The sequence below is a fragment of the Sturnus vulgaris genome, chromosome 19 (assembly GCF_052056855.1).
Source record: "Sturnus vulgaris isolate bStuVul1 chromosome 19, bStuVul1.hap1, whole genome shotgun sequence".
Taxonomy (NCBI): Eukaryota; Metazoa; Chordata; class Aves; order Passeriformes; family Sturnidae; genus Sturnus; species Sturnus vulgaris.
Genome location: NC_142261.1, coordinates 5,417,439 through 5,435,236, shown reverse-complemented (window position 1 = coordinate 5,435,236; position 17,798 = coordinate 5,417,439). Strand labels below are relative to the sequence as shown.

The 17,798-nt window shown below is 41.8% G+C and overlaps 2 protein-coding genes across 3 annotated transcripts in view; one reads left to right on the top strand and one right to left on the bottom strand.

Moving 5' to 3' along the window:
• KREMEN1 (kringle containing transmembrane protein 1) overlaps nt 1–10,889 on the top strand; it is a 29,772-nt gene extending 18,883 nt beyond the window's left edge. The window contains exons 6-9 of the mRNA XM_014874933.2: nt 137–469; nt 1,083–1,241; nt 2,447–2,531; nt 3,279–10,889. Of these exons, the coding sequence (XP_014730419.1) occupies nt 137–469; nt 1,083–1,241; nt 2,447–2,531; nt 3,279–3,441 (740 nt within the window). The 3' untranslated portion in view covers nt 3,442–10,889. The remainder of the gene's footprint in view (nt 1–136; nt 470–1,082; nt 1,242–2,446; nt 2,532–3,278) is intronic.
• The window catches only part of ZNRF3 (zinc and ring finger 3), a 65,666-nt gene continuing 58,612 nt past the window's right edge, over nt 10,745–17,798 (bottom strand). For both annotated transcript variants that reach the window (XM_014874932.2, XM_014874930.2), the window contains 3 exons: nt 17,236–17,338; nt 14,737–16,482; nt 10,745–13,705 (listed from right to left, as the gene is read on the bottom strand). In XM_014874932.2, coding sequence (XP_014730418.2) covers nt 13,662–13,705; nt 14,737–16,482; nt 17,236–17,338 — 1,893 coding nt within the window. In that variant the 3' untranslated portion in view covers nt 10,745–13,661. The remainder of the gene's footprint in view (nt 13,706–14,736; nt 16,483–17,235; nt 17,339–17,798) is intronic.

Genomic DNA, 17,798 nt, shown 5'->3' with positions numbered 1-17,798 from the left:
CATCCTGCTGGCCTAGCAAGTCACACGTCACACTTAACTATTAGAATCTACAGGGTGCTAAAGCTTTGCAAAATTAACATATTACCTCTTTTTTCTCTTTCTTCCCATTTTTCTGCCTTTCCTCTTGTTTCCACAGCCCTTATTGGTGCCTGTGGAGGGAATTACACGTCTGCTACAGCTGTGATCTACTCCCCAGATTTTCCTGACACATATGGCACAGGCAAAGTCTGTTACTGGACCATACAAGTTCCAGGAGCATCTCAAATCCACTTCACCTTTGTCCTTTTTGAAATCAAAGATGCTACAGATATGGTGGAGTTGCTGGATGGTTATACCTATCATGTTCTGGCTCGTTTTAATGGCAAGAACCGGCCTCCCCACACATTCAACATCTCTTTGGATTTTGTCATTTTGTACTTTTTCTCAGATGACATCAATCAAGCCCAGGGATTTGCTATCAGGTATAGAGGTAAGAGGCTGCCTTTGCTGTTTCGACCTTTCAGTGAAGCATTTAATTCACACAGGAGATTTCTGAAGTGGCAATTAAAGAACAAATACTTTAGCTCTGATCTAACAGGTGTTTCATCTCTTGTTGCCACTACTCAGTGAGTGAAAACTTTAGCAAAATTTCTCTCAGTTTAGAACATTCCAGTCAGCTACATCATAAATAGCAAAATGCAGGTTTTCAAAATTCAGTTCTAAACCTTCGTGTTAAAACAGAGTGGAAAACGACAAAGGGAAGCAATAAAAAAAAACCCAATAATCTATCTGCATGTTGGTTCATCTTGGCTCCTTCCAACAGTCTCTTCCTCTCCAGTTGAAAGTCATCAGGAGAAAATGTTGTGGTCTTCAAGTTGTACCCATGTGTACCTCAAGTTGCTACAATGAACAATCAGCTTCCAGAAAAATTCTGAGAACCCAAAGCTGGTGAAGTACAGGCTTTTTTAGGAATCAGATGTAATATGATTATTTGAGCTCTGTGAAGTAAACCAGAGAGCAGCATGTCTGTTTATAAGCACAAAATAAAGTCCAATTACACCTGTTAAGAAATTATTATTGTAACCATACTCTCGTGTTTTCAGCTGTGAAGGACAATGTGCATCAGAACAAGACCCCAGTGAATCACACCCTTTCAGAGAGGATAAATGAACAAGCAAATCTCAGCATCAATGCAGCCCGGTCATCAAAGATACTCTATGTCATCACAACCAGCCCAAGCCATCCAACCAGCTCCATGCCTGGTAATGATACAATAAAATGTGAAAATGGGAAAATACATTTTGCCAAAGCAAAATCTGGGGTCACTGTTTCCTTTGCTGCCTCTTCTACATCAGCAGATCCGCTGTGCATCTTACTAACAGATTAATTTTCATTCAGTCTAATTAGCACTAACTAGGATTCTCTCATTAAGTTTCAAAACACTTCTCAGCCTAAGTCAGAAATAGTGTGAAGATAGTGAGTTCTTGGGAATGAAAGCACATCCAAATACATGAATCAGAGCAGCCTCCTTATTGAAATCAGCTTTAGTGACCACTGCATGCCACAGAAGGGCTCAAGTTGCTGAAAAAAGAGGAAACTTTACTTTGTAGAGTCTAGAATAGTTTAAATGCTGGTTGCATCCCTGTTACCCCAATTAACAAAAGCCTCATCAGTAATACAAAGAGGACTAGACAAGTTAATGGGTGTAGGGGAGGTGTCACTGAGAACTGTCATGTGTTTAGAACTCACCTTCAGGACATCACTGAACTCAGGAAATTGCTGAGTTGTAAATAATTGAAGGCTGGAAGTGCACCCTTGGTGAATATCACTATTCTTCTCTCCTGTTGTTAAACCACCTTGGGCATCTGCTTTAATGTAACATTGAAGCTGAGCCTCAGTCCCAATGTGGACACTCCCACAGTCCTGAAGCTGTCTGCATCCCAAACCTGAAACAAGAGCTGCACACACCCAAACCAGCCAAAAAGGTGCAGAACGTGCCTAGGAATAGTCTGGGACAAGGCCCAGCCTAATGCCTGACTTACCACAGTTAAACCTCAACTTCCTAGGGTTAAACTGCCCCAGGAACACCAACAGAAACTGCACCCTTGGATTTTAGGCAGTTTAAAAAATACTTTTCGAATCATCATGTACAGGCAACGCTTTGAGGAAGGGGCAGTGGGTGGAAGGGAATTTCTGCTTGCTTTCCTAGATAATTTTACTAATATATGCTTTGAATTTTGCCAGCTTTCAATTTTATTGGGAAAATTCTGCAAGGGAAAAAAACAGTTCTGACTGAAAGTTTCACGGTTTGTGCCAGTCTGCAGAAAATACTTGTAGGTTTAAGGCATTGTAAAATTGCAGACTTGAATAAAGCATCACAAGGCTGCTTGTTCCTTTCATGCAATATTCTTACTGTAAAACTGTAAATAAATGAATGTACTGAGAGTTCTCCCCCTCTCTTTTGCAGAATGGACAATATACAGTCTCACAGCACTGCTCATCCTAAGTGTTACAGCCATAATAGCAAAGATACTTCTGCACATTACCATGAGGTGAGTGTGGAGCAAAACCAACCACAGAGAACCAAGATCTCGGCTCTGAACCAAACCTGGGGCTCTTCTCTGCTTTCTGATTATCAGATTGGCCAAATTCCAAACCAAGTTAGTTAGTACACATTTGTATCCTCATAGAAGATCCTAAATAAGCACATTTGTTAAGTTTCCAGTCTGTTAGGATAGCATTTACTACTCGACTATATCTTCTACTCTTGATTTGGCAAGATTTGTACTTTAGGAGGAAGGAGAAAAATGTTACCAGACATCCAGACTTGGTGAGGTAAAATTATGGTAATACGTCACAGGGGAAAAAAAAATTAAAACCTCTACACTCATACCAAGTAAATTTTGTGTCCTCTAGATGGACATTCACTGAATGAAATGATGGGTGAGTTATCAGCAAATCAAAATGCTGAATATTGTATTTACATAATACAAACACGCTTAAATATACAAGGAAGTTAATTTGTATTGATAGCAACTATAATAACAACAACTGCAGTCTGTGCAGCCCTCTTAGCTTAATGTCCCTGATGTCCTTAGGGTGACAAAAGGATACCTAACTTTTCATTTGGTCAAGCCAGGAAACACTCCAAAAACCTACATTTTGACAGCAGGTGAAAGAAGTGTCACAGATGTAGTGGAAGCTGTGAGCACTCCCAGTGTAGAAGAATTGCAGACATATTAATAACCACAGCTACCCAAGCACATTAACACAAGAGTGAATCAGCTCTTGTTTCCTAGGTCCCACCAGATTCCAGCTGCAGCTGAAACAGAAGATTGCAGTGATGTCACTACTGCTGGTGAGATCTGGAGTATATTTTACCAACCATCCACATCAATATCCATCTTCAAGAAAAAGCTTCGAAATCAACAAGACGATTGCAACCCACTGGTGGGAAACTGAAGTGGCTTTTATTTTGCAAGAATGGATCTTCTTAAAATCCAGGTGACTTGAGATTAACCTTCCTTTTTTTTTTTTTCTCTCAATCTCATACCTGCTTTCCAAAAAGTCCATTTCCAAAGGCCTTTAAGTGACTTTGCCTATCTGCTGCTCTCTTGGACATACCAGTGACAAAGGATTGAATTGCAGCAGTAATTTTGAAATACCTGGTGCTCCTCAAGTCTGTAGTGCTGTTAATTACTGCCTTTAAACCATTGCACTTAAAATAGATGTAAAAACTTGTAAAATTCAAAATGTCCTGTACCCCTGCCAAAGGTAACTGAGGGGTATCTACAGGCTGAGGATTTCTTGTGTCCCACTTGCCTGTATCACTGCTACTTCAGTCCTTTTCTTCTCAAGCCTGAAGACAGAAGTGGGTACTGATAACCTCTTCAGCTACCACAGCAAACAGAACTTACTTGCCTTGATGTAAACACATCTAAATGGTACTATAGAGTAGAATGGGAATCAAAGACTGGAAAAAAATATCAGCCTGGCTGCTCAGTGCTGAGCTCTTTCTGCATTTTCTGTTTCTTGTGTCTACAAGCAGAGATGCAAACATAAAAAAATCACATTCAGGACGCCTCTAAAACAACATTCAGCTACAAATATGCATTTTGATTAACTAGTGCTCACCAGGTCAAGGCCTGCATGAGCATTGAAGCCTTTTAAATGGCTCTGTCTGACCCATCATTCACTGATGTTTATGATAATTTTGTTCATATTCACAGTGATCCTTCAAAAAATTATTGTACTCCAGCCTGACAGCCAGCATTTATCCTGGGTATAAGCTTAGGGCTTCCTAAAGGATTGTCCAAAGATACCATAATCCACTGAATTTTTATCAGTGAGGCTGACTAACAAATGTTTACTCTGAAGTCACATGTATTAATCTCACTGCCCAAACTATTCACAGAGCTGTAGGTTGCTATCACCAACTCAGCTGGGCCAGGCTGTGCAGCTGAACATGCATGGAACAGCTGCCCTGACACTTAGCTGTGGGGAGAAGTGTCTCCTTGCCTGCAACACTAAAACTGAACTGAATTTTTAAGGTAATTGCCTTAATTATCAAAGAACTAAAGCATCAGTGGGGTTCTGATCTGTGAACTATCTTCTCTTTGATTGCAACAGACAGCATTAACTGCTTCTTCTCTTTGGTAGACTGTCCATCCACAATACTCAGATTTCTCATCCCATCACCACAAGTGATTCCAAGGGATCAGCAGTGAGTCAGCCTCAGCAAGTTCAGACAAGCAGGATATTTAGGAAAAACTGTCAATGCAAATGTCAGATTAATTGAATGGCCAAGTTTACAGTGGGCAGCTCCTCAAACTCAGTTGGAGGAAGTTCACTGGGAACCAGTAAACTACAGTAATTCTGGTTAAGTTTGAACATGTACCAATGGTCTGCATACACCAGATGTGCAGAGAACATCCATTAAGTGCATCTGCAAAAGGTAATTGAGATAAGTAAGAAAATGGTCACTGAGTTTAAATTCATTTTATCTGCCCTTAAGTTTTTTACCATGTAACTCCCTCCTTTTTGTGAGAACTAGATTTCATTGAAAAAACAGGGCATCACAGAATTAAGCAGTGAAATATTGTGCCTTACCACTGCAGGTCTGGTCTTTTACCTGAACTGAATTCAGTCCAGCTCGACTTATGTACCACAGATGAGTGCTAGAGACAGCTGAACAATATCACAATGCATGCTTAAAAGAAACCAGACTTTACTAAGCCAGCAATTATGGAATTGTTTATATAAAAAATGGAATAGCATGGGAACATGTAGTACTTTCTTGTATGAGCTGCTGGAAAGAATATAGGAAAATATAACAACAGTATTAGCTAAAATGAAGACAGGACAAGTTGTAAAAAATGTGCTGGTTCTCTCTAATGTGTCATCATGATGGACCAAAAACCATTGTCTGTTTCAGACCCAACAAAAGTTCTGAAATTGCCTTTTCTAAAAGTAAGATTTTGCACCATGCTGTGTGGAGAAATTCACCTCAGAGATTCACAGCAAACAAAGCAGGTTGGTTCCTAAGCATCCTTAATTTGGTGCACTAATAGCAAAGCAGGCAGACAGAATCTCAGTGGGGTGCCAGATCCTCAGGAGCTGTTATGAGCACAGTGCTTGTCACAAAGTGATGAAGCTTTGCCTGCCTTCTCAAATGCAGTGTCAGAGAGACATTCATAAAGCAGTTACCTAATGGTGATAAACTGAAAAAAACATCAGGAATACTCAGTGGCTGATTTACACCTACTGCAGAAAAAAAGTACAGGATGTTACACTTCTCTTTCTTAGTGAAGAACTTACTTTCACTATAATATTAGAGAAAATATTACAAACAGCAACAAAGACTGATGCTAATGCAAAATCTAGGGAATTCAATAAGTGAGATTTTTGCATTACTCCTTTTGCTCCTCAAGTATTTTTTATGTAAAATTGTATTTCATGGGACTTTCATGGGGAACATTAATCAAATTTATGTACAAAAGTCCCATAAAACCAGCACTTACAGCAGATTAACTGCTCATGGGAACAATAAACATGACTATATTAGACAGTGCATGGGTAATACACTGATAAAAGCATAGAAGAAATTATGTTCCCCCCCACCAAGTCTTTCAGAGTAGCTGATTCTAGATACTTCTAGTGCAAGCAAACAGAGCAATGGATGGAGATTCATGGACAGGGTCCCTTAAAATAGCACTTATTACTTTACAGGGCTCAGACCATGAAGAGCAGGTAGCTCTCCAGTGTGGGATTTTTCAAAATGTGGTAGGGTCACTCACACTCCTAGTGCAGACACTTCAGGGTATGGTGATTTATGGCCAAGATAAGTGGTATTCATTAATGTAGCATGTTTTGATCTTTGCTGTAAGGGTTTGGGGGAAAAAGAAACAAGAAGTGTGTCTATGCACAATTGTTGTAATCCCACAAAAGAAATGCCCCTACTACACAGCCAGCTGAGAACTGGCAGCTGGGGAGCAGGGACACCTCAGGATGTTGGTGTTTACACCATTTCCTTCAAAAAATTTGTTTGGAACAATTTATATCTGAACAGCCTTCTGAGCTCCTGCCTAGCAGTTGCCTCAAGAGGCTGGACAGGCTGCAAATGTGACAGTGGCTAAAACATGAAAAGCAGCTGTTTTGATAACCAAATCATCATGAGGAGCAGCCTCCTCATTCACATGGATTTCAGCTCCTGCTCTGGCCCCCTGCTCACTCTTGTGTTGGTGTGACCAGCTGTGTAGTGGTGCAATAAACTGATCAGGTCAAAAATTGCCATGGTTTTTTTCTTCCCTGAGTTACTTTTTACAGAGCTGAGCTCTCTGACCCTGCTCACGGGGTGGTTGCACAGGGAGATGAGCTAAGAGCTCCCTGAGTCCACAGCAAAGCAGACAAGAAGCCATAGGACAAGGACAGATTGGAGCTGGGGCAACTTCTGCTGGAAGTGCCACAGCAGGGGTTTGTGAGCCTGCAGCCCAGATCCAGCCTGCACTGTGTGTGGACCTCAGGTGGAAAGGGGCCAGCTGGACAAGTGCCTTCCCTCATTCAAAATCTACATTTAAAACTAGTTTAGTTTGTTGACTACATGATTTTATATGTATTTTTATCTTAATATTGTTATGTTGTGGGAAAATAGAGACTTTGTTATGTAAAAATGTGTGATGTGTTATAGTAATATATATATTTGTATATGTATAGGAAATGCATTATTTAATACAGCATATTATGCTTGTATCTTGCTAACATTTTATAGGAAAAAAAGATGTTAGTTTACACTCTGGGAAAAATAAATTTTCTATACACTGTAACTATAGGGAAAAAAATCAAAAATACTTCTTTGGTATATATGACAGAAAGACATTGAGAATAGGGGAACTCAGCCTCAGTTTTATGACAGAATAGATGCTGATAAAACAATTGCTGCAAGAAACACTTTTCTCCTTTGAATCTCATTTCTAGCCTGTAATTGTATTAGGCTGTTCATCAGATCCTGCAAATTAATGTGCATATACTCTCTGGATGATTTTTACCATCAAACATGTAATCTGCTTTTCCAATTAAGCATTAACATAATCTTCTTTAGGACTTGTTTCTGCCGGATTTTCTACAGCCAGGACAATGCTGAGGCAGTTTATCACATTGCTCATACAGACAATCCAGTGGGATTGCAGAATTAAATTCTATGTATTCCAATCCCCCCTGGCAATAGTAGAAACAGGAGATTTTTATGGACAGTCCTGGAAACTGCACTGAATCTGCAGCCTGGATGACTACAGGCCAAACACATCAGCAGACACATGGCTGCCACTGAGTGAGCATAAGCAGCTATTCCACTTTCATCTTCTGCTTGACAAGCCTTCTCAGGCAGTGGGAAGGAACAGATTTTTCTAGTGCACCACTTTGCCTGAAGGAAGGGTGAACTACAAAAACAGCTCTTGACAAAAACTTGTCCAACTAGTTCTTACTGCTTTACAGCAGTATTTCACAAGCTTCCAATGAAATACAGTTCACTGATAGTTTCACCTGAATATTGTTCTGGACATTTATGAACAATTCTGCTGCCTTGAAACTGAAAAATACAATTACCTGAAGGTAATTGTCAGACCACACCAGTTTTTTTGTAACAACACATCCCCACTATACACACATTTCACTCCACTCAGACTCTCACATTTACTGAGCACCTGTGCTTTGGGATGGAATTTGGCATCATGAACTTCAGTCTCAAGACATTTTGCTACAAATCCAAAAGCTATCACATGAACCACATAAGGCTGTCAAGAAACCAGAATAAATCAAACTGGAGATGACTCGCTGCTGAAGTATGCACTGTGTTTATAACTGTTCACCCTGCATTCAGCAAATGGTTGTAAATAATGATTATGAAAAATAAATACAGTGTATTTGTGCAGGAGGAGTTCAGTTAGGATGACTAAAGTGTATACAAACATGAAATAAAGGAGGCAGGAACTGCTGCAGAGTATTAGAGCTGCGAATGACTACTTGATATATAAAGTATGATACTGCTCTGAGACACAATTTATGAGGTAACAGTAAATTGAAATTTTTCAGTTTATGTGTTTTCAAAATTTTAAAAAGAACTGTAACAATTCTTTCAGTGTTTGTTTTGCAAATTGCAGCAAAGTGTAATGCTCTTTCCACTTTCTTGCAAGATTCATCTTCTCTCTAATTAATTCCTCCTGGCCAAAATAATGCTACAGTTTAAGAAACCTTTTATGTAAACACCAGAAAACCAGTTACAAACACCAAAAGCTTTTCATGAAGACTCATTTTTCTTTTAGAAACACAATTGTCACAGAGGAGGGTTTATACAGGGGAGGTTCCTCTGCTCTCCTTTCTTGCCATTCTGGTTATGGGACTCTGGCACTTTGGTTCTTTCTGGGAACTGTTCCCTTCTTTTTTCTTGGCCGTTTCCTGAGCAGCAGTTTCATTCCCCATGAGGGAAACGTGTTCTTTATTCTGAAAGAGACACTTTTCTATGAAGCATTTAAGTCACAAGAGCCCGGGGCTTTCACTGCAGGATAAAATATCTGGTTTCAGGTATGCTATTGTGTCTCTAGACAGAGAATTAGGCCGAGCTGGCTCCACAGGGTATGAACGTGGCCATCCTTTTACGGGCGTTTTTCTCTTCACACTACCCAAGTAACAACAAACGTTACCTAACAGCTGTCACAGGATTTGACAGATGCACATGATATTGCAGATAGTGTTACAGAAACACCAAGTGTTACCATAATGTATAATCCATTGAGAATAAGCTGCTCCTGCTTGTCTTTTTTTTACTATATCGAGATTCTGTGGAGGTTTGTGGTGCCCCACAGGACTCTCGTTTTGTCACAAATTTGTTCCTTAAACATCAAACCTGAAAAGAAAAAAACCTCCCCCCCTTGCCAAGTGTCAAAATGTTCATTTTGGACAGGAAATATTGACATTTAGTAATTCTTAAAAAAACACCACAAAGACTAGACAGAGTATCACACAGAGCTAAGCACCACACACAGGTTCAGCCAGCAGGCTTGTCTTTCATGGACACACAACATGGGCTCACTGATTATTCTGTGGGACACTCAGGGTGGTGCTAGGTCCTGTTCTTAAAAGCACAATCACCTGACAGTTTTCTTCAGAGCAGGGAACAAGAAAACAGAACACCAGCAGCAACAGAAAACGGGTGGAGGGAGGGAAGAGAAGAGAGATTCAGATGTGACCTGTCAACATCTGAGTTACCAGCCACCCCCATACAGGGGTTTTATGCTACATGTGTTTCAGGAACTCATTTGCATATAAAAGGCAAATCTGTAATCACTGGCAAATGCCAAGATTCTGTTCACTGAGTGAAAAAAGGAGCACATACTTAATTGGGAAGCACTTGCTCCTGTTGCTCTCCCATTTCTGTGCTTGTCTTCCCACATAGACCAGGCTTTTCCATCGTACCTGAGATCAGGATGGGAACTGGTCCCATTCCAAGCTGTGAAGGGCCCCCTACAAAATAAAACTCTTGAACAGTCTGTCATCCCAAATGGAGTTATCAGGTACGAAACCAGGAGGGCTGGAGAGCAGTAAGGCTCATTTCTTGGCTGAATCCTGAGGTGATTGAGTTACAGTGCATTTGAACATGGATGAGAGATGGGGAAAGTCCAAGGGATTACCAGGTGAAAATCTTGGGGAGAAGAAGCTGGAGAATCCTGGAAAAGGCTCTGTGAGTGTATCCTGGATGGGAAGTGAATAATACATGAAGGTGAACTGTTTCCACAATAACATACATAAATACACATGTACATACACAGAGCCACACACCCCCAGCTCCCCTCTTCTGGTGTCTGCATAAACATCTCTGATGAAATTGTGCTCTCTGCTGACAAAAACGATACCACAGTATTGATTTGCACTTAAGCAGGACCAGCAATTCCATGATCCAGGGCAAGGACCTGGATCTAGCTTGACTATTCAAGCTATGATTTACCCAGTTGTGTCCACCTGTATCATGCTGTCTCAAAACAATCTTATTTTGGGACAATAAATTACTTTTACCTGAAATTACAACAGAGTAAAGTTATCCTGCCACAGGGAACAGGCAAGTTCCAAACATAAATGAGGATTTCTTTTAGCAGGTGTGGTACTTCTCATGTGCCTGGGGTTTCAGGGGCTTGTGTGACATGTACCCCACACTACCCCCAATGACTGGTGTGCTGTGTAAAAGCATATATATATATCCACCTATCTGTTATTCTAAAAAAAAAGGAAAAAAATGTTGTTTCTTAAGAGTTCATCTCAGTATATCTAGGACTGTACTTTGAGGAGAACAGCTATGTCCTTTCCCCCAAAACAAGAAGGACAACTCCCACATGTATATGCAATAAAACTGTATTTTTTGTGTGGTTTTGCCTTTTTTTTTTCTTTTAATACAGACATTTGTACACTTTCTTACAAAACTGCAAGTAACTACACTTCTCTTAAATCATTTTTGGTCGGCAAGTACTGTAAAATCTTTGTGTGCAATTATCATGTATTTACAGGGCCTCGTGTTAGTGATTTTCAATGATTATTACAATAATGTCACACACTCTCAACATAAGACATGGCTTAAGATAAATATATTAGTAAATAAATATTCTGAGAACATATTTCCATACATGAAATGTGCTGCTATACATATACAGAATATATACAAGATGCTTTCTAGCTTTTAAAACATTTTTAAAAATGGTAATGAAGGAGAAAGAGCCCTTTGACCATATTACAAATCTTTACAGCAAATTTTATACAAAACAATTTTAAGTGCTATAAGACAATTTTAATTAAAAACATTTTAAATAGTGCCTCATGAGCCAAACAAAACAACTGTTCATGTAAGTAGTAGAAAGGCATTTTGTTATAAAAACCATTTCTCATGGCCAGCTAGCCTGTAGGTCTGCACTGGACATAGAGTTTTATGTTAAATGCCAGACCCAGCACAGAAGGCAGGTGTAGGGTGTCTGTGGTATGGCCTGCAGAGACTTGTACCAGCAGAGATTTCCACAATGTGTGGGACCAGTATATCTGGGATCACCATGAACCAGAATATTCAGAACTTTTGAAGAACCACTTTTACCACAATATGCTGTTTTAGTTACAGAGTACAATGTATCTTAGGTGGCCTTTACAGTGCCTCACAGAACACCAAGCAGAATAACCAAGCTAGTATGCCATAGCTTCTACAATGTATTTCTTTTTTAGTGGAGGAAGGAGAGGGTAAGACTTAAAAATAAAAAAAAAAAAAAATCCAAGAATCACAAACCTTTAGTTTGTTCTCCCAACACATACCACTTACTTCAGTCATTCAGAGAATGAATAAATTTTTAATAAGCTTTATACACAGAAAATGTGTTTATTGAAAGTTTTCTTTTAATCTTATACCCAGATGCTGCCTTGTATCTGTATTCTCTGAACAGCTGAATTTTGGTGCTTGTTGATTGAAAAGATGTAATGTGAATTCCTTAGATGGAACTTTTTTCCTGACTTTCTGGGTATGAAAGCAAAAGGAAATAGATGATGTATTTGTTACTTCTTAGATGTTTCTTTCTTTTAAAAGAGTTCATTTGGGACTACAGAGAATACAAGTTAGCTTTGCTGGGTCTTGCAACCAGCCCAGTGCTGTCAAGGACATTGCTTTGGCAGAATATGAAGTGTACATCTCTATTTCATGTCTTTGAAGTATCTCCAAAGTGTACTGAAACTAGGACAAATCTTTTCAGAAGACTGGCACTGTGGGCATTAAATACTTCGTTTCCCTTTAGAAGAATTCCTGCTGTGAATACACCACAGGATGACACTGTGTCCTCAGGCACATGCAGCATGACAGGCAATTTAACCCATGCTATGGTAGCCTCTTACTCAGAAGCTGCTGTTTCCACAGGAAACAATTGCTATCAGAAGTGACGACATAAAGTATCTCATGATAACAAACATCCCCACTAGGACAAGAACAAAAGTATGTGCCCAGGCTAATGGGGTACAGAGAGTGCTCTGTACACAAGACAAAAATGAAGCACAACCGGCTGGGCCCAAGAAACCTTTAAAACACATCAATCTATGGAAGCTATATCAACCACAGCAAAGAAGAAAGCAACGATTAAACCAAGTCCCTCACTTTCCCACACACACAAAAGGTGACAAGCACTGCTTCCCTTAGGAATGCTTGCAGCCTGTGAGGAAACAGAAACCCCGTTTCCAAAAATCAGCCAGCAAAGCTGCAAGCACACTGCAAGCTCTGTTTTCCTGCACATGCCAGCATTCCTCACAGCCGTAAGAGGGGCTACAGGTGCCTGAAAAACTTCCTATGGAAGGAAAAGTTCATTACCTACAAAGGTAATAATACCCTTTCTAAGCACTTTGTTCGAGCATCTGCTTGAGGGAGAGGTCCCCAGCATTCTTCACTGGTCAGAAGATACAATGAGGTCCACGGTTTAGATACAGGAAGTGAGGATGAGAACATTCTGAGCTATCAGTTTCCTTACCCCCACTCTGTTGAAACTAATCCTAATGGCGGGACACCTTCCTAGCCAAACCATCAGAGCAGCATGAATAGGGGGAAAAGGGAAGAGGAGAAAGTAGACAGTCCAATGCTTCACCTCCCTCAAAATCACTCAAATAACTTGCTGGCTGCTAGGATTTGCTACTGGGATTAATCAGTATCTGAGCATCCATTCAGCAGCTGTATCCCTCTGGATTACTATATTTCAAGGTGCTATCTGGTTTCTAAGGCAGTTGTAGCCCTGAGCTTATCAAAGGCTGGACTCCTTCAAGTAGGAGATAACAGCATCTACACATAGCCTGGCTTATTTAATACACTGTGTTACCTCTCAGAAGAGGTCACTTCTAAAAAGAAAATATAAATAACACTTTGTCATTAATATAGAAATGGCACTAGAGCTCAGAAATGCTCCACACCATGTCCCACATGGGCTTTGCACACAAATCAAGGCCTGAAGGCTTCAGGCAGGAGGGACAAAGGAGACAATCAAACTGAAGTGAACACAGAGGAAGTAGGGAGGGACTTCTCCACATTACCACTTTTGTGTGTTTGTCAAAGCTTAAAAAAAGTTAAGTCCATGAGAATTTGGAGTCTCTGATAAGCTCCGCTTCTCCATCTGGGATCATCTGGACAGGTCTTAGTCACTGATTTGGCTTCTCTCCAAGGGATGAGATCCAGCACCTGAAGGATAAAGAAAACTAAGGAACATTGCATACACTTTTGGGCCCCCAGAACAAGACACTCACTGACTGGAGTTTCACAGAGAGCCAAGATGCTCAGAGGGCTGGAGCACTTGGTGTGAAGAGGCTGAGGGATCTGGGCTGCTCAGCCTGCAGTAAAGGCATCCCTAGCAGCTTTGCAGGAACTACATGAAGATTGTCCAGTGATGAAACCAGAGTCTTCACAGACATGCATTCTGAACAAGAGGTCAGGAAGTTAAGTTGAAATATGAAATGTTCAGACTGGACAGAAGGGAAATTTTTTGACTGTAATGGCAGTCAAGCACAGCCACAGGAGTCTAGAAAGGGACTGCACTCTGTGTTCCTGAAGGTTTATCCAGCCTGACTGGATACATTTGGTCTAATCTGACAAACTTGGTCTGGTCTCAGAGCTGGCTCTGCTTTCAGCAGGGGGTTGGACTAGATTATGGCCTTAGGTCTCTTCCAAACTAGGGTACCTTGTTATTCTATGAATACTCTTTAAAATAACCCTGGCAAGGCAAGTAAGAAATATCCCCCTCTTACTGCGAGTGGTTATTTTTTCCCCCTTGTCTATGTCCACAGCAGAGACTTTTTCCACATAGTTTTCTATGGCAAATCCAAGATTCACACCTTTTTCAGAAAAAAACCCTTCAGCTAGTCTGTTGTCTCTCACAGTGGCCTTGCCTCCTTAGGCAACTCACCACAGCTGCCATGACTAGCACAGTGTCTCTTGCTGTGGGAACTTTAATGGGGGGGTCCCTCCCCACAAAGGACGAGCATGGAAGCTTGTATAGAATTAACTAGGAAGCCATCATGTTCTCCTCCTCTGGCTATGACCAAATGAGCACAGGTAACCAGGGAATAATACTTTGGGGCAAATGGTTAATCAATAATCTGCTCTTATGTGAAGGATGAAGTAACCTTTATGGCTGCAGGTACCTAAGAAGCTGGCAGCGTTTCATACACTAACACAGAAAGTTAGCAAGTAATCAAAAAAAGCACATATGTTACCTGTGGCCTTTGTGGTCATCATAAGCTTCTGGGAGTTCAGAGTGGGACTGGGAAAGGGCATTCCAGTTTCCTCCTCCTGAGAATATTTCTGCCGCAGGAATGATGTTGCCTCATAGCACACCTCCCTCTCGACCTGTACCTCTCCAATACCTTGACAGTGCAGGTAGGTGTCTAGCTCAGGTGTTGCATCCCAGGAGCTACAGCCTCCTATGTGGGTCCCTTGGTGCTCTGGTGGTAGAATCAGCTCAGAGTCTCTGTCTTCAGGAATTATGGGAATGCGTTGACCCAGATCACAAACACCCTTACAGCAGTTTGGCAAGGTGTCATCAGGAAGCGTGTACTGCACATTCACTGCATAGTCTTCTGTATAGCAGCCACCACCTCCACTGCCACTGTTGCTACTACAGGCTACCTGCTTCTCTTCATAGAAGCAGCAGGGCAACCCCTCATATTTTACCCCATCTGTCCTATGTAAGTGGTCTGAGTTAATACTGTACAAGCCTGGGGTGTTCCCTGACTGTGGTTCAATTCCTTGGCCACACGTCCCCCACAGTGGAGAGCTAAGGAAGAGTGCACTGCAGTCAGCTGTCCCATTGCTAGGCTCCAGGGCAGAGTGCTGGAATTCAAAGCAGCATGCACATGCCTGCTCCGAAATCGACCCTGCTATCTCTGGATTCTTCCAGTTCCTTTTAACATCCAAGGCAGCACCAGGAGTGGCCTCAGGTCCTCCCTCTGAGGTAGTGCCATTTGGATCCCTGTGCTCTAGTGAGGAATTACTGCTATAGTTCATATCCATGCTGCAGTTAGACAGTTGGTCCCCTGAGGAAGAAGCTGGCACAGGCCGGCAGTCAGCACCCACCATGCCATGACCGTGAGCTGGAAGCTCGTCCTGGTGGGGGCCCTCCAAGAGCACAACTGCACCCCTGTTTGCACCACCGACCTCACCCACTCGGCAAGGGCTCCTGCTGCGGTAAACGTACGGGTCATAGTCACTGCTCAAAGAGCTGCGGAAGGTGGAGCAGCTCCCGTAAACCCCCTGGTTACTGACCTCAGTGCAGTCAACCATGGAATCGCTGGAGGAGCAGTGGCACTGACCAGAACTGCTGCTGCTGCTGTCACTCCCAGGGCAGTCAGCCAAATAGCCACTGCACACTGAACGATGACCGTGATAGCAGCTAAAGCTGGAGGTACTGCCGCTCTCCAGGCGGGACGAGGGCATTACGTGTACCACGGGAGGGAAAAGCATGCTGCTGCCAGGCTGAAAGGCACGGGAAGGACCCTTTGAGGAAATGCCAGCTGGAAGCTGTCCATCTTGCTCAGGGTAACTAAGGCCTTGGAAGTAGTAGTGCTGATACATGGTCTCGTATCGGGAAAAGCACGCTGCTTTGGAAAAGTTGCGTCCACCAAACTTGGGTCTCCGGAAGTTGTGGGCTGGAGAGTAAGCCCTGTGCTCCAGGCTACAGTGATGGGTGTTTAAAGCATGGTCCAAATGAAGAGGCTGATAACTGCGAATGTAGGCCGGGGACGGGGCTTGGTAGAGGCTCTGTTCGCCGTGGCGCTCGAGGGTCAGTAAGGTGATGGGGTTTCCGTGGGGGTCCATGCTCGTCCGGGTGGGATACGCCGTTATCTGGCTGGCTCTGTGCACTCGGCCCGGGTAATGCACAGGCAGAATCACCCTCTGCTGCCGGCTGCGGGCTGGGTTGATGGATTCCAGACAGATGGGAGCTGCATTCCCCTTCTTCTGTTCTGAATGAGAGAATTAAGAATGGAGAAGTAGAACTAGCAGGGAATAAAAGGGAATATACTTTACACAAGAAAGAAGGATGTTTTGTTTTCCATGTCAATATATTATGCACCAATTTTTTTTTTACACAGAAGGAAATAAGTGCTAAACAAAACAATAAAGAGTAAAACAAAACAAAACAAAAGCACGTCTGGAAAACTTTGAAACACTCAAATGTATTTAGTTACGAAGCAAAAGAAGTGAATTTATTTCAGATACTGTTCTCATATATAGAACATCTTTTGCTTACATCTTGAAGAGGCTGAGAGAGGCTGGAAGTCATTGCTCAAATTTTCACTTAATGTATTTTTTCATAAATGTGCAGTGACAGAAAACTTTCTTAAGACAGAGGAAATGAAAGCAGGAAGAGGGCAAGTAAGGGAAACCACGTTCCAAGTTACAAAACCATGGAAAAATAAAAGTCACATACATTGTTTTCTTTGTAATCCCCAAGGGAAAACATATCCCTTTTCTCCATGCGTCCTTGCGCTCAGGGCTGCACAACACTGCCCTCAGCTGGGCATCATCCCCGCCCCAAGGTTATGCCAGGAGCACTCAGCTGTTCTCAGAGTTTGGGGCTAACTGTATTTCCAGGGCTGTGTTACAATAAGGACTGAGAGCTCCACGGAGATTCACAAACAGGCACGCATTTTATTTCGTCTTTTAAGCTGTCTGAAATAAACACCACACCCGAGCAGCCACCCTGCAGCACTTACCTATGATGTTATGGCGGCAGTGAGGGCAGGTGTGATGCTGCAGCAGCCAAGGATCCACACATTTCTTGTGGAATCGATGAGTGCAAGGAATGACACGCAGTTCCTACAGGAACAGATGAAGGACCATGAAAAAGTACTTCTTCCTAACAAGTGAATTTTTCACAGCTTGTTCCTAGTTTTTTTCCAACCTGGCTACTAAATGGAGCAATTCCTAGTCTTGAAGTGCTAAGAAGCAAAAAAATGATATTAAGACAGCCAAGAGCCCAACAGATAGTGCTCAGCTGTCTCTAATAGTCTGCAGGCACCTTAGAACTCCGTGCAGACACAGGACATTTCTTTAGGACACTTTTTGTAGCGTGTCCCTATGACCCAACACCTTTAAGAAGGTCATCACTAAAGCTTTCCTTAATATATTAAATGAACTTAAAAAAAAAATAAAAAAAAAAAATCAAGAGTAATGATGTACCTTTCCTACAATTATCTACAATGGAAAACACTCAGGGTAAAAGGAAAACCAACACAATCTATATGATACTTTTTCTCTTGCCCAGGACTCTTATCCT